Source organism: Phoenix dactylifera, chromosome 4 (assembly GCF_009389715.1).
Source record: "Phoenix dactylifera cultivar Barhee BC4 chromosome 4, palm_55x_up_171113_PBpolish2nd_filt_p, whole genome shotgun sequence".
Taxonomy (NCBI): domain Eukaryota; kingdom Viridiplantae; phylum Streptophyta; class Magnoliopsida; order Arecales; family Arecaceae; genus Phoenix; species Phoenix dactylifera.
In genome coordinates, this window is record NC_052395.1 from 11685761 (window position 1) to 11701405 (window position 15645).

The 15645-nt window shown below is 44.8% G+C and overlaps 2 protein-coding genes across 5 annotated transcripts; both read right to left on the reverse strand.

The window, feature by feature from the left end:
- Window positions 1-1295: 1295 nt before the first annotated feature.
- On the reverse strand, window positions 1296-7964 carry LOC103722678 (C2 domain-containing protein At1g53590-like). Of its 4 annotated transcripts, XM_039125553.1 has the most exons (13): window positions 7573-7697; window positions 6337-6427; window positions 6112-6186; window positions 5801-5944; window positions 5530-5625; window positions 5301-5432; window positions 4289-4441; window positions 4153-4194; window positions 3864-3912; window positions 3073-3165; window positions 2781-2964; window positions 2161-2287; window positions 1296-2085 (listed from the first exon to the last, which is right to left on the reverse strand). In XM_039125553.1, exons 2-13 carry the CDS (start codon window positions 6349-6351, stop codon window positions 1681-1683), a joined length of 1515 nt encoding a protein of 504 aa, XP_038981481.1. In that variant the 5' UTR covers window positions 6352-6427; window positions 7573-7697; the 3' UTR covers window positions 1296-1680. The 4 variants fall into 4 exon arrangements, with proteins under 4 accessions (XP_038981481.1, XP_008811540.2, XP_008811541.2 ...); XM_008813318.4 differs by lacking the exon at window positions 6337-6427 and having other exon boundaries at window positions 7573-7964; XM_008813319.4 differs by lacking the exon at window positions 6337-6427 and having other exon boundaries at window positions 1296-2073; window positions 7573-7961.
- Window positions 7965-9653: 1689 nt separating this feature from the next.
- On the reverse strand, window positions 9654-12070 carry LOC103722677 (scopoletin glucosyltransferase-like). Its single transcript, XM_039125554.1, has one exon. It carries the CDS (start codon window positions 11785-11787, stop codon window positions 10177-10179), a length of 1611 nt encoding a protein of 536 aa, XP_038981482.1. The 5' UTR covers window positions 11788-12070; the 3' UTR covers window positions 9654-10176.
- Window positions 12071-15645: the final 3575 nt, after the last annotated feature.

A 15645-nucleotide genomic window follows, 5' to 3' on the forward strand; every position in this document is an offset into this window, starting at 1 on the left:
CTTCCGGCGCCGGCCCTCCGATGCTTAAGTCAGAGGGGGCAAAATAGTGTTCAAAGAAAATGGGAGCAGTAGTGCTTTCTTCTTTCTCTCTCTCTGTCCCCCCCCCCCCCCCCCCCCCCCCCCCCCCCCGCCCTTGAGAAGCACGGTTCCCTTTTATAGGGGGGTTTACCTGCGATGTGACCGGACAAGGCCGTCGTACAGCTCGGCACGTTGCTTGATCTGATGCACGGACAAGTAGATAATTATACTGATGTCGGAGGTAAGGCCGTCGTACGACCTGAGCCGTCACGCGATCGGGTGAATCATTGCGTTGATGTCGGCGGTGAGGCTGGGATCAGACTTATCATGGCGGACAGGACTCTGCCGAGCTGATTTGCCGTGGAGAGCTGAGGATCCGTAGATGAAAGGAGCCACGCGCATTAATTGTTGCGTAGGCCGGAGATTCACATTAATTGTTGCGTAGGCCGGAGATTCACATTAATTGTTGCGTGAACTGGGGATTTGCCGGGATCATGTGTAATAAATGCTGGGGCAGTGGCAGGATATGGCCCTTGGCCGGACCTCGGAGAGGTACGGCCGCGGCAGGTGGTTGACAAAGACAAGCCTTTGAGGTCGGAAGTCCTCTAGGTCGGATGATCCGGGATCGGACGTTCTGGGGTCGGGCGCCGACCTCAGTCGTCCGGGGTCGTCGACTACATAGTCTTCCGGTGGAAGGGTTATTGTATTACTGGGGGAAAACCGTATTCCCCCAACAATTTTGTTTGAGAATACGAATATTAGCCATAAGTAGAAATTCAAATATAGATGCAGATAAAATACTAAAAATATGAATATAAAAATAAATATAATTTAGATAATTAAACTTTACAACTATAAAATCAAAGATATTTTTAAGTAGACAATAAATTAAGTTAATAGCATGTAGTTATATATTTTTCTTAAAAATTTATGATTACTGTATAAAATTAAATAGGTTATTAAAAAAATTGGCTATTCGGATATGGATATGGCAGTTGTTCAATTTTTTTTTTTTTGGATATGGATGGTGTTTAAATTTTTATCTATATTTAAATAGATTTACATATGAAAATGAATTTATACGAATATCATTTTGTCCACTTTCACCCTTAACAAATGAACTATGTTTGCTGCAACAAATAAAAGATAGACGGCTAGAATTGTTATCTAGGACTTTTTAAATCTAATATTTTGTTATATCTTTTGCTTGAACTCATATTATCGCCAATAATATGCAAAGTGGTTTCACAAGCTTTATGCATTCGAGTCAGGCTAAATATTAAAAAATCATGCTATTCATAAAATTAAACTTATATTTCAACATACTATTTACAATAAAAACAAATGTTGATCAACGTAAGAGGGTTAATGCTGTATACTTCACAATTACCTTCTTTTAACAAAGTACTCAGTTGTAATTAGGGAAAACTGGAATTTTCACAGAACCAAAGGTGTTATCCAACAGAACATTTCCCTGGTACTCATCAATTTCTTAGAGTCATTTGAACTGTTTTCGTCTTTAGCATTAGTTTTTTCCTGGTCGAAGGCAGATGGCATGCAATAGCCCATCCATTTACCAGCTGGTTGTTTCTTAGAAAGTACCATTTGCTGCGTGAGAACCACCCTTCGAACCACTTCAGATGAACCCTGTCCTGTTTATGACTAACTAGGACTCTCATTCTTTTGGCCTCTGTGGAATTTGTTCCCAAACTTGTGCAGGCCTCTCCGAATTGTGCGGAGACCGTGAACATCATTCCTGTATGATTTTTCGGCGTTGTTGGTATCACTGCACTCAGAAGCTAATGATCTTGGGCTGTCGTTGCCAGCACTGTCCTCTCCAGGGAGTCGGGTTTCTGATTTAGCTGCACAACTCCCAGGGTGATGTATCCACATTCCTGTCTCCTGTTGCCCTTCAATGTTAATGGGTTCAAACTCATCCACTATTTTTCTACCTACTTCAGAAGATGTACAAGTGTGTTGAGCCATTGAGTTTGATTCTGGAGAATCAGTTTCTGCCGTCTTCGATAAGCCTTCATCACTGGACTTCTCCTTCCCCTGCAAGGATTTCTGTCAAAATAAGGTCTAGCTCCTTAATATTTCTAAGCATGTGTTGTTTCATCAAGAGCACTGCATTGGCTATACCTTTTTAGAATCGATATCAAGCACGGTAATTGCCAAGTGCAACCTCCCTGTATTGATGTTCCATAAGGTCAGCCACTTGTCATGTCTTTGCCCACCCCTGAGATCAGCAATGTCTATTGAACAATCCCTGCAGACCATAAAAATCTTAATGCATAAAGATGAACCTACTGTCGGCAATCAGAAATGACATGGTCATGATGTGTCAAGATGCGAGAGACCCTGAAATGCATCGAAACACAAACTTAAAAATATGAAGGCTGCAGGTTTAGTATCAAACTAAGCATATGAACGTGACCGTTAGGCTATAAAGTACCAGTACAATCAATAATGGATGATGCGAGTATACCAAGCCAGAAATGACTCAGAAAGTAGAAGTTGTCTCCCATATTCTTGTTACTGTATTCAACTGTCATTTCACAAATCATCCATGTATAAGATGATCCACAACCCTTGATCTTTTTCTTTGAAACACACTTTTCTGATTATCAGGTTAAATTGAAAGAGGAAAGGATCTAAAGAAAGAGTGACACAGTGTATATACCAGAATCTACAAGAGCATGATATCGCATTAAAATTCTATATAGAGCATCTGAAGCAGAGGTGAGGAACAAGGAACAGACCCGAGCATGTCATCAAAGACAAAATCCTTATCACGAATTTCAAGAACTAGGATGTTAGGTGTTTCCCAAGAAGTGATGGGAATCTTAAACTCTTCGAGCCATTTTGGAGCTAGAGTCTTCTTTTGAATCTTTGTCTGGAATCTGTAAGGGCCAAATTGACCTTTGACATAAGGATCCGCAAGCCCTGCAAGATAGCTTTAACTCAAATTCATGGGAATTCACTTAACTGGAATATAATTTGAAAAAAGAGCAACCATCTGTTTCAGAGGCCAGCAAACATACCGAGACCTACCATTTAAATCTGATGGTTTAACTTCAGTTGCCTCTATAATCTCCACTTTAGCTAATGCAATTGGATGTCTTTCGTCAACAGTAAACCAACTCTCTGAAAATTCATAGCATAAGTTTCAGAACAGTTGTCAAAATTCTCAGCAATTTTCAGATATCAAAAACATATATGATGATACAAAAAGAAAAATTTAAAAGTTCCAAAGTGGTGGTCCGTTTTATGTCTCCTGCAGATTGCAGAAGCTCTAACAGTTTCTTCCCTATATCATGTATTAGGTATCTCACCGTTGCATTCTTCCACATTTGGTGTCTAGCACTCTCAACATTCAGAAATTGGCCTTTGCAGAAAATGTTATAAAAGAGGGATCACTCAAGATTCCTTTCACCACAGAACAGTATAAACAATTTGATCTTCATGCGAAAAATGCAAAATGATTGGATGAGCTCAAACAAATGCTCTTAGTGGTCTACTTTGATAATCATCTAGCATCCTAAAAGTTATATCACACAACTGCTGAGTAGATCTGCAATTGCTTTCAAGGCTTGTATTGCCCAAACAAAACAACTGCAACATTATATTAGCATATTACTCTAAAGGTATCTGGGTACTAATGGTTCTTGAGTTGTATCACATGCTGCAGCCCTTATGGGACCTGCAACATCCACGAGTGGGGTATTAAGGGTGACAATGTCAAGTAGGTCATTTAACATTTTAGGATAGGGATGAAGAATCCTAGAATTGTCGTTCAACAATTACAATACGTGGAATGATTGAACAAATTAACAATTATTTACCTGTTGGCATTGAAGCAAATTTTTCCACATCAACAACCAGCATATTAGGCTGAAATGAGAAAGCTTTTGTTAGGGTCAGGCTGTCAATCAAGCAATGATTTATAGTACTAAATCCAACAAAATGTTCAACATGCTAATTCAGATTGCAAAATTTAATCTCTTAATAAATTAAATTTATTCTTATCTTAGGTTTTTCTAGTAAATTCTAAGATATGATGAACCCCTCAGCAAAGTTATGCAAAGTGTAGAGAACAAGCACAATATCATAATACCAACTAAAAGAACTAACCTCAACCAATGTCTGTTCAAATGCATCTGCCAAAATCTTATCCTGCAGAAATACAAAAAAAGAACATTTAAAACTGAATGGATTCCGGAGTCAGCAAGAATAGATCATATTAAAGATGTTAAGAGAAAAATTTTACAAGCCATCCTGCAATTCCTGGAAGTTCAGTAACATCGATCCCATGATTAAAGATTGGTTTTACTGTCATCTGAAAGTATGGTGGCTCAAGAAAACACACTCTCACACGCCCAAGAAAGGGCCACTGTCTAAGGAACTTCATTCCCACCAGAACCTACAGAATTTTTTCCCCCCAAAAAAAAAAGAAGTTAGTATTGCAATGTCTCGAGATATTGTAAACTTCAAGAATTTTTTCTTGAACGTTTATAAAAGGTAAAAATATAAGTAGAAAAGCTTTACAGCCTCTTCTTACAATTTTCTTTTCTTTTTGGTTTTTGAAAGGAACGATATGAATACCTTCTTGATCAAAAGTTGAAATGGTGAAAGAAGAACAAATCAAAAAACAAAAGTAGGACTCAAAATGCTAGAAATCAGATTTTCCAATTGAATTTCTTATGCACATAACTTAGCTTCCTGTTTGTTGATCTTTACTAAGTTAAATCAACAGCATTATTAATTTGTATGACACAAAGGTACATAAATATGACTAACCAAATAAAGATAAGCTGTAATATGCCAATAGTCTATCAACTAGGTGAATGTTTCTTGTAACCTACTAATTACGAATGTCCGAGTTCAGATTTGTGCTTCGCCTACTAATTATGTGGAGAATAAAAAATCTACTATATGCTCATATGATTATTACATTTGCAGTTTTCAAAGAGACAACATAGATACTGTATTCAAGGAGAAAAACTAGGTACTATCATGTCCTACACTTTCTGATTTCTCATTTTCATAAGTGAATTTTCTTGCATCCTTTTTTCTCAAAAATATCGTGGGATTGCCAGCACCCTGAGTCAAATTCAGGACCTCTCCAACGAGGAGAGGGTTGCTAACCAGCTGAGATAAGTCTGATAGGCCCCTGTATACTATTACTCATCATCATGAATTGGCATATACCACCACATAATTCAGCAGCAACATTTAACAAACTTCCACTAAAACAGGAAAATGCCTGAATATTTTCTCACCTTTCCTTCAACATGCATTCCCGTCACATGCATCTTCACCCGCATTCCAAAACCTAATCTTTTCCTTAATTGAACTGCAAGTATTGCACTCATATCATCAGCCGATAGAAAGTTCATGCCCAGCTCTAGAACCTGCGACAACTCATCAATCTCCATCAGCAAGTGAAAAATAGAACCAAAATGTCAACCATATATGATATAAATGTCATTTTATAGACAAATTACATACCAAATGGTCATCATCAGTTGATTCACGAATAACCCGCATTCCTGTAAACACTGGTGGACTCCTGCCCAAATAAAGGTGCTGAACAACTGCCTTGCGCTGCGCATGCAACAAAACACTATCTTTTATCTAAATGGACTATAAATGCATAATAAGAATGATAGTGAAAACTATTTGCGCACTCAGCAAAGTCAGGGGAGAGGACAATGATTCAGATGAAGATAAATTGCTGTCAAAAACTAAAGTGGATACAAATAAAAGGATGATGCCATACAACAGTCCAAGGCTTGTACTTCTCCAAGAACCATGGTATGATGGGCAAGAGAAATTCCTGTGATGCAATTTGTTCCATGCATATAGGCCAAACCTTTTCAACCACATGATTTAGCCATCGTACTGATTCTGAATCAGAAAAAAGCTGTAGATAAAAGAAATATATAAGCTAAATCTGTAGAACATGGACATTTATCGAGAACCAATAAGACCTGTGGATGCACATGCAGAGGAGATTAGTGAATACTAAGAATGAAAAATAACACGATAAGTAGTTGATTAGAAATCAAAACTAGTACAGAAAATAAATACCCTTAGTTGGTTGGCAGATTTTCTTCCCTCAAACTCTAGTCTCCTCCGTAGTCTAAGTAGATAGCATTCATTAACCTATGAACCAAAGTATAAAAGGGTTATACGGACAGAGAAACACGAGAAGGCCAACGAAATTGCCAGAAATCCAAACAAGCCATCAACACTATTATATCCCACCTAATTAACAAGTAACAAATTGGAAGGATATCAAGCAAAAATGTTCACCTCAATTTGAGACATCAGCTTGTATCAGCATCAGCCGCTCACTGAGACAACACTGTAAAATCTCACCCCTTACTCTCTCAGCTTTTATAAACTGATATGTCCCAAGATATTGGCAGGTACAACATCAATACATTGGCCAAGATTTGTCAAAGTGTTTTAATAATTTTAATTATTAAAGTAAAAATCCTTAAAACAGAAGATAAGCATCGGCTTAGATCCTAGAGCACCTTGGTTCTTTCCAAATTTTCTCAGCCTCGTCTCAATATTGGCCAACTGGGTGAGATATCAAGTTTGAAAGCTTTTAAAGAAGATGTAGCACTGACTGTTTAGGAACCTTATAGCAAATAGAACAAACACCCAAAACACACAAAGGGTAGCCAAATGCATGAGGCTCCCGCTATTGTGGGGTCTGGAAAAGGTCAGGTGTATGCAATATTATCCCAGAGCAGCTATTTTCATATTTCGAACTCATGACCTTCACAGCAGCAACCTTACTGTTGTGCCAAGGCTCACCCTTTCAACATCCAAAACACACACAAAAAAAAGAGAAGTGAAACATGCATTTATTTCTCCTGCTGCATGTATTTAAGTCCTCTACATGGTATGCATAATAAACAATATAGTTCAAAATTCAAATTTATTTGTCGCTTTAGAAAAGACTTCACTTACACACAAGGACAAAGTAGCAGTATGTTAGGTCTCCAACTAATGGCTTGGATTGGATAATAACAATGTTCTGCTGTCAGGCATTGAAAATTTGAACTTAGGCCTTATAAGTGTTATTTTGTTTAATAGTAGCAGATGACTAACAAAATATGGAGATCGAGATGTCCTGAGCATTGAAGGATGAGGCAATCTTTGGCTTGTAGCATTTAGTAGAGAAGGTCTACAGCATTATCGACGATTCAAATTAACATTGGACTAGTGGAGATTTTGTTGCTCAAGTCACCAATTCACATCCTAATGTTTCTTCCTCCTCTTTCAGCCAAACATTTTACACAGCTTTCATCTTTGAGAAAGTGCATTTCTATGTCATTTTCCGACTGTTTCTGATAAACAATATACTACTTTCTGAACATGGCATAGGTATCATCTAGAGCTAAGTAAATATACTCTCTGTAATATGTATCATTGGCCTGCGCCCAAAACTCTACTACCTGATTCTCTTACCACTGTAAAATAAACAGAAGTTAACAAGACTCGAAAGCATAAGCAAAGCAGAGGAAGTAGCCATACCTTGTAAAGATAAAACAAAGCTACGAAGAAAACAACCGGATTAGCCCAACCCAAAGACGACAAGATCCAAAGCACCAACAACACCAGCGCAATGTGATGTACGATCGAAGCTTCAAGTATATCCATTCCAACCACTAAACTCCCACAAAATTCCGACTATTTCAAGAACTCCACTTCCGAGGCCAGGAGCAATTTAGGGTCGCAAAACCCTGGGATTTAAAAGATTTGAGTTCGATTGCCCCGGGAGCCTAGAGAGAGGTTATGAAATCTTCGAAGGAGGGATGGAAGAATGTCAAAGGATGAAGAATTGGAGATGAGCGCGGCGCAGCCGCGGAGGAAACGCGGAGATGGGGGAGGATATGGAACTAATCGGCAGTTGGTCAGAAGGAATGGACTGTTTAAATTGACCAAACCGGCCCTCGATTGCACGCTAGGTTGGGTGGAATGGTCTCGGCGCGAGTGGGCCGCCGAGGACTTGGAAATCCTCAGGACGCGGACTCGTCGACATTTTAGATTTGGTCACATATGTGAGATTGCTTCTGACGATGGGTAGATCACAACCATGATACAGGGAATAAATTGTCCAAGCGATTTCTAAGGCTATATTTGCGGGCCAATTGACTTTGACTTAATTGGCGTCCGTCTGCATGGGACTTATAGGTTTCACCCAGGGATGGCAGTCCTTAACTATTTCAATTTATTGTAGATTAAGTTAGATTATCTATTTAAAAAAAATAGCTGGATGCGGATCTGAATTTTGACCTATTTAATAAACAAGTCAGGCTTAAGATAATATTCTTTTTTTTTATATATCTTGGATCCAATCTTATTCGTATCTTGTTCGACCCGATCTATTTGTTGTCCTTAGTTTCAACCTAGATGATGGCATCCCACTGGATTTATCCAACAAGAGACCCTCAAACACCAATAGGAGTTATCCTAATCCAACAATCAAAGGCACATCTCACCTTGATTTAGGAACAACATACTGATGGCAACAAATTATAAACCCAATACCGATCATAAATTTGGATTATACATTCAGCAATCCGACTGGTTGACTAACATTGGTCATTACCTTGTACATTAGAATACATGCGTACTGATATTATATAGCAAAGTTCCTGCACATAGCTCGAAAAAAAGAGTTTTGTTTGCAATTGATAATACATCGTTCAATGCTATATCGAATTTTGTTTGCAAGCACTTGAGAGTTTAGATACTTCAAAAATAAGATAAACTATTGAGGATAATCCATGTAGATGCGTCGTCATGTTACTTAGTCACAGAATACGAGCAAGCTGGTTATTTCCTAGACAAGTTAGAACATTTCCCAGCTTTAAAACAAAAAATTGCAAGATCGCACTGAAGGTCCTGTTTGGATGGTTATGGTTACAGGAGCTTTTTCACACATATAGCCATTTTGAGCAGACTCATATTAAGGCGTTCAAACAAGGAACGAAGAAGTTCATGCATGGAGGAAAGTCATCAAGCATCACAAGTAAAACAGGGACTACGTATCATTTTCAGAAAAAGAGGTGATTTAGGTTGCCCGTATTCTAGGTATCTTCATTCCAAAATCACCCTAATAATGGAAATTTTGATTTCTCGTACCATTTACCTTCCTCTTACGGCGATTTATATTGATCTTATGAATAACCTATCCCAAGCACCCAAATAAGAAATTACAGTGAGGACACCTTGAAAATGAAAATAGTTCTAGCTGGAAAATGGAAGAAAGAGCTATTGGAATAACTACTTTCCAATTCTTTTTCATTTTGTCTCTATGACTCCAAGCATCTTAAGAGAAATTAGAATCAATAGAGAACTAGTTTCAAACTGGGAGTTTAATAGAGGTGTTGGCAACCTCCTTGTCTGAACCTACTTCACAAACTAAATTGTAGCCCAGTGGCAGCATTCTCCACACTCCATGAGAAAAGCATGCTCTGGTGCATGCGGTGCGGCTCATGTGACCACAAGTTAGCACCATTAGATAGAGTGGATGGCTTAAATGGGTCATGCATGCTTAGATGCACAATGTTGGCGCGATTGGTTGCATGACACGTATTTTAAATGCAATTAAGCATAATCAGACTATCTACTATTGTTGCAAATGAGCCTAGCTCAGTTTTGATCTGCTAGAGCTTGGCTTGGCAAGAAAGGAATATTTTATTTTGGGTGGAGCTCTAGCCAAGCTTAACTATCAATATTCAACCTTGATTCATTTCCTTACAAGTGAGCTTGAGCTAGCTAGTCTTTGCTATCGATCCAAGCCTGGGTTCTACTTATTAAAGCAAATCCAAGGAGTTTGGAGTGGACTAGTTGACCAGTTGAGCATTGACGTAATGAAATGGGGCTTTAGATTCGCTAGTTTCTCAACCGGGTTGCTCGCGAGCGGCTTGATTCATAGCCCATGGCTCAGCTGGTCCACGTTTGATGTTGGTAAAACCGCAAACTTATTGATGAGATTTCACATCGAGAAGAGAGAGACGATCTTGGAGGCTGAAAGGAGGGAATCTGACACACAGAAATAACACAGCCACTTGTCATAAAAGACGAGGAGCATTTTTCCAGTGCTTATTATTAATTACCCACGAATCCAAATCACGGGACCAATCCGGCGTCCTTCTTGGGCCATGCACGAATCTCCTCGATCAAATCGGTGAGCCCCTTGTACGACGAACCCCCCTCCCTGACCGCCGCCCGCGCCATCTCCCCGTACTCCTTTGCCCTCCGCCGCATCCCCTCCGCGTCCTCCCCTCCCCCCATTATCCTCCCCACTGCGGCTCCTATCTCCGCCGCCTCGACCACCCCTTTCTCCTCCACCGCCGTGCTCCGCCGGCGCCCCTCGGCCACGGCCCTCACCCCTGTCTTTAACACCTCCACCACCAGCTTCTCGTTCATGAACTGCTCCGTCGACAGCGGCCACGTAGCCATGGGCAGCCCCGCGCTCACCCCTTCGAGAACCGAGTTCCATCCGCAGTGCGTCACGAACCCTCCCACCGCCCCGTGCCCCAGCACCGCCACCTGTGGGGCCCACCCCTTTATCACAAGACCCCTTCCCTCCACCCGTCTCTCGAACCCCTCCGGCATCCACTCCTCGCCGGCGGCCTCCCTCACCACCCAAACAAACGGGTGCCCTGCCAACTCCAATGCCAACGCTATCTCCTTCAGTTGCTCGCAGGAGAAGTGGCTCCAGCTCCCGAAGCAAACATACACCACCGAGTTTGGTTCCTTGGTGTCGAGCCACGAGAGGCAGCGCTCGCGGTTGGCGGCAGCGGAGGGGTCGTCGCCGCCGCGGGCAGCGAGGTCGCCAGCGTCGGCGGACGCAAGCGCAACGGGGCCCACGAACCAGGACCGCATGCGGTCGGCTTTGAGGTAAAGGTCGGCGTAGGCGGACTCGATCTCGGCGAAGCTGTTGACGACTACACCGAGGCTGCCGGACTCGCCCTCGCGGAGGTCGTCCATAGCGGCGGTGATGGGGGTCTCGCCGCGGAGGAAGTCGGGGAGCTCGCGTCGGACCATGTGGATGGGGTGAGGAAGGTCAGGGACGAGGAAAGGTTCGTCGTCGCCGGCGACAGAGAGGTGGGGGAGGTGGCGGAAGAGGGCGCCCATGACGCAGATGGGGAAGAGGCCGAGGGCGTGGAAGGAGAGGCGGGGGACGCCGAGGTCGCGGGCGATGGCGGTGGTCCAGGGGAAGTGGGTGTCGGCGACGACGGCGTCCGGGCGGTGGAGGCGGAGGAGGCGGTCGTGGTCGGGGCGGGTGAGAAGAGAAGCGGCGTCGATCTTATGGCACTCGGAGGGGGGGAGGGCGCTGATGTTCTCGACGCCGGGTGGGAGGCCGGCGGCGGCGGAGGGAAAGGGGTAGAGGAGGGTGCGGAGGGGGAGGCCGGCGGCGGCTGCGCGGTCGATGGTGGGCTGGACGAGGGCGGCGTTGGCTGGGGTGAGGAGTACGGTGGAGTCCACGCCACGGGAGGCGAAGAGGCGGGCGATGTCGACCAAGGGGATCATGTGACCCGTCGCAAAGAATGGGATGAAGAAGACGCGGAGGGGGCGTGGCGCCTCCTCTTCGCCGGCAGCTGAACCCATGGACGAGAGAGACGGATAGAGACTAGAGTGGAAAGTTAGTGGAGATTGATGGTTAAGTAGAAAGCTAGAATGGGAGGATTCAGCTAGTAGAGCTTGCGATAAAACTCGTGATATAATGGGATCCATCGGCCAGAGAGACAGATAAAGAGGGAGCAGTGGAATCGCGGGTCACGTGCTTGTTTTTTAATGGAAATTTGGGGCGAGGGTAGGTATGGTTTTGTGAGGGTGAAAGTGGAGATGGATGCGTCCACTTCGCTCAAGCAGGGGATGATGGTGATGGGGAGATCGGCGGGAAGAGAGGCCAAGTTCTGGCAGAAAAACCTGCCAATCCCATGTCCCAAATGTGGGCGGATAGGTCATTCGGCGACGGCATGCGAGTCTTCATCTCCGACGGTGGTCGGAGCGGATCTGGTGGTGGAGACGCCTAGGCCCCATCACCATCATCCTCGGCTTGAGGACCTTTATTACCCTGATACCGAAGGTACTGGATGGTAGTGGGTTAGGATGTGACGGCGGCCATACAGCAGTTTTTTACTACAGCTGTGATGTCATCGGACTGGCAGAGGACCTTTATTACCCTGATACCGAAGCGGCAGGATGCTACTGAGCCGGATCACTTTCGATCGATCAACCTGTGCGCCACTTTGTATAAGGCAACGGCGAAGATTCTTGCTGTCAGGTTGAGGGACTTACTTTCGAGGCTGATCAGTCCGGAGCAGGGTGCTTTCATAGGTGGTCGGAGCATCTCCGACAATGTTCTGATACCACAGGAGTTCATGTTCGATTTGGGGAGGGCCCCGATAAGGAGGACCTTGATGGGAGTCAAGCTTGATATGGAGAGGGCCTATGATAGGATGCGGTGGGACTTTGTGCATCAGTCTCTGCAGGTGTTTGGTTTTCCGGAGACATAGATTCAGTGGATTATGGGTTGTGTCAGGGCTCCTTTTTTTGCCATCCTGGTGAATGGCACACCTTTCCGTTTCTTTGTGTCGTCAGGAGGATTGCGGCAGGGATGCCCGCGTTCCCCACTTTTGTTTATTATCTGTGCAGATGCTTTATCCAGATCCTTGCATCAGGCTGTGCTCACTCAGGAGTTGGAGGTTTACAGGCCAGTGGTGGGTGCTCCCTCGATCTCTCATTTGCTCTTTGCGGATGATTGTTTGCTACTAGCCCGGTCGGCTCGGTAGGATGGCCGGGTTCTTGGTAGGGTCCTATGAAACTATTGTGCTATGTCGGGTCAACGGGTTAATTTATCGAAATCTGCAGTTTGTTTTAGCCCGTTGACCAGACAGGAGGAGAAGAACTCTATCATGCAGATTTTGGGGGTAGCCGAGCAGAATGGCACGATGAGGTACTTGAGGTCCCACTTTCTAGTCGGCGACTGCGCGGCAAGGATTGTACTTTTCTGGAGGCCAGCATCCGGCAGAGGGTGGAGGGTTGATGGGGACATCAGAGCCCTTCATCCAGATGATCCTGAGCCCCCGGATTGAGTCAGACCCGGATTGGGTCCATTTGAGTCCGAGTCATTTTCTTTTATTGCATTATTTACTTTTGTCTTAGTCAAGTTAATTTGGTTCGTTATTTTGTTATTAGACTGGTCAATTGGGTTTATGTAATTGGGTCAATATGTAAGGTCTATATAAAGACCACCCCTCTCATGTATAAGGGAACTGATGATTGAGTGAAAAAAATCCTAGCTTCTTTCTTGTTCTACTTCTTCCTTCTCCTCCCCTTCTCCTCTTCCTGCGTCCCTAAAACCTCTTCTTCATTCTCCCTCTCTTGTTCTTCCTTCTTCTCCTCTTTCTCCGCAGTTGTGCTACATCAACTTGGTATCAGAGCCACGGCTTTGCCACTGTTGCAAAAGCCTCGATCCCCCCCTTTTCTCTTCCCCCTCTCGGTTCTCACACAAAGAACAGAAGGGGAGAAACCCCTGCGCCAGACCCTCCCCACCCATCATCGTACCTGAGCCCGCCGCCGCCTTTAGACCGCCGCCGCTGCCTCCCCCACCTTGCAGACCGCCGCATCCCCACGAAAGCCACCGCCAAAAGCAGAGTCCGTCATCAACAAACACCATGGGCTCGTTTGGTTCGCGGGGAGCATTTTCCTTCCTAGGAATATGATTCCTGGGAAACAAATTCCTAGGAAGAGGATGCCTAGGAAAGTATTTTTGGCATGTTTGGTTGACCATGGGAAAGTGACAAATTTCCAAGGTGCTTATGTTTGGTTGGCCATCCACTTTCCTAGGAAAATTATATATAATTCCTATTATGCCCTTAATAAAAATTAGGTTTTTAATGCCTCTTTAATGCTTCTTTAATGCTGAAGGGACTTTTTGGAAAAAAGTAAAAATGGAGTGATTCCCGCCTCATGGGAAAGTAACTTTCCCATGTTTCTCATGGGAAAGACTTTCCCATGAAATGTGGGAATCACATTCCCATGGGAATACAACTTTTCCTTCTCTCTCCTTTGAAAACTCCAACCAAACAAGAGGCATCTCATTACTTTCCCGTTGACCACACTTTCCCCCCTTCTTTTCCCGCGAACCAAACGAGCCCCATTTGCTGTTGGCTGTGGCCACCCTGTGGGCCTCAGGCTTTATAGGGGAAAGACACAAAAAAAACAAAAGAATAGAAGAAGACAAGGGTTTGGACGCCCCATCCAAAGCCCCTCTCGTCCGACTGAGGTGGGGTTCCTCACTTCCCTGGCCTCGGTCGGAACCCAAACCGACGGCACCCGAGGAAGAAGGCCGGCGATCGGGCGCGAGAAGAAGAAGAATACGCCCGATCTCGTGTAACCCGACGCCCCCTTTTTCCCCGCCCCACCGTCGCAGCCGAGCACGCCGCCACGTTCTCCCGTCGTCGTCCGCGAGCGAAGCACGGCGGAGAGGAGCCGAACCCACCGCCCCATCATCTTCTTCCGCCGCCGCAGCCCCATCCCGCAGGCCCAGCCGCGAAGATCGGCACGCCCTTCCGAACCGTCGGGAGATTGAAGACGGACTGCGCTTCACGGGTAAGATCCCAAACCCGAAAACCCACTAGCCCGGGTCCGTTCCAAAAAAAAAAAAATTACGTAGGATCACGTGACCTGCACGTGTCCCACAAAAAAAAAAAAACACTCGTTACCTTTGTTTCTACCGAAGGGAAACCCTAGGGGTTTCCGCCGCCTTCGCTGCCTCCGCCCGTGCCGCTCCGCCTCCGCCCGTGCCACTCCGCCTTCGCCGCCTCCACCGTGCCGCCTTCTGCTGCCGCCGAGATCCGCCATCGCCCGAGCCCCGTCTTCTCCCTCCCCACCGAGCCGCGCCGCCCGAGCCCAAGCCACCTCCCGCCGCCGCTGAAGCTCGCATGCCGCGCCACCACCGCCTCTGTCGCGCCTTCACCGCCTCCGCCGTTGCGCCCGTGCCCTCTTCCTTCCGCCGCGCTCCACCAACTACATCTTCTCCCTTCCGCCGCCACGCTCCAACCCATCCCCACTCCCTCATTCAATTTGAGGGCCCAACAGGCCCTTTCTTACACGAGCCCCATCACCCTCCCCTCAACAAGGCCATACCACCCCACCCTCCTTTCTTCATTACACGGGCCCAACTGCAGCCACAGGCTTGCAGACCTTTCACGCTCACACTGTACAACTACTATAGGCCCACAGCAGCATCCTCTTAGTGTCCATTTCAACTGAACAGCTCGGATTCAACAATCAGCCCTCACTAAGTGTCGGCATTGTCATCGTCTCCACTGCTTGGGAAGCCACGAGCAAACGATTTTGGTCGACTACTTCACGACAGGTGATAGGTTTCCATTTTTCTTGGGCTTGTTCATTTAATTATGTTCTAGTCCTCTTGCATGATAGCCACATTTTGAAAACTTATATTGCTGTCACAATTCAGAACATTGAACCTTTCACTTCCGAACCCACCCTATTACCCATTAAATCTTGATATTAAATTAGCACACCTTAGTAACAGGACGTTTCTCAATATTATTCGACCAG

What these genes read in the sequence shown, in the direction of transcription:
- LOC103722678 (XM_008813318.4), bottom strand. Translation starts at nt 7,698, where the DNA reads ATGGATATACTTGAAGCTTCGATCGTACATCACATTGCGCTGGTGTTG. An exon ending in AATCTGCCAACCAACTAAGG is followed by an intron (nt 5,945 to 6,111) that starts GTATTTATTTTC and finishes TTTTATCTACAG; the next exon opens with CTTTTTTCTGATTCAGAATC. An exon ending in CAACTGATGATGACCATTTG is followed by an intron (nt 5,433 to 5,529) that starts GTATGTAATTTG and finishes GAGTTGTCGCAG; the next exon opens with GTTCTAGAGCTGGGCATGAA.
- LOC103722677 (XM_039125554.1), bottom strand. Translation starts at nt 11,787, where the DNA reads ATGGATCCCATTATATCACGAGTTTTATCGCAAGCTCTACTAGCTGAA.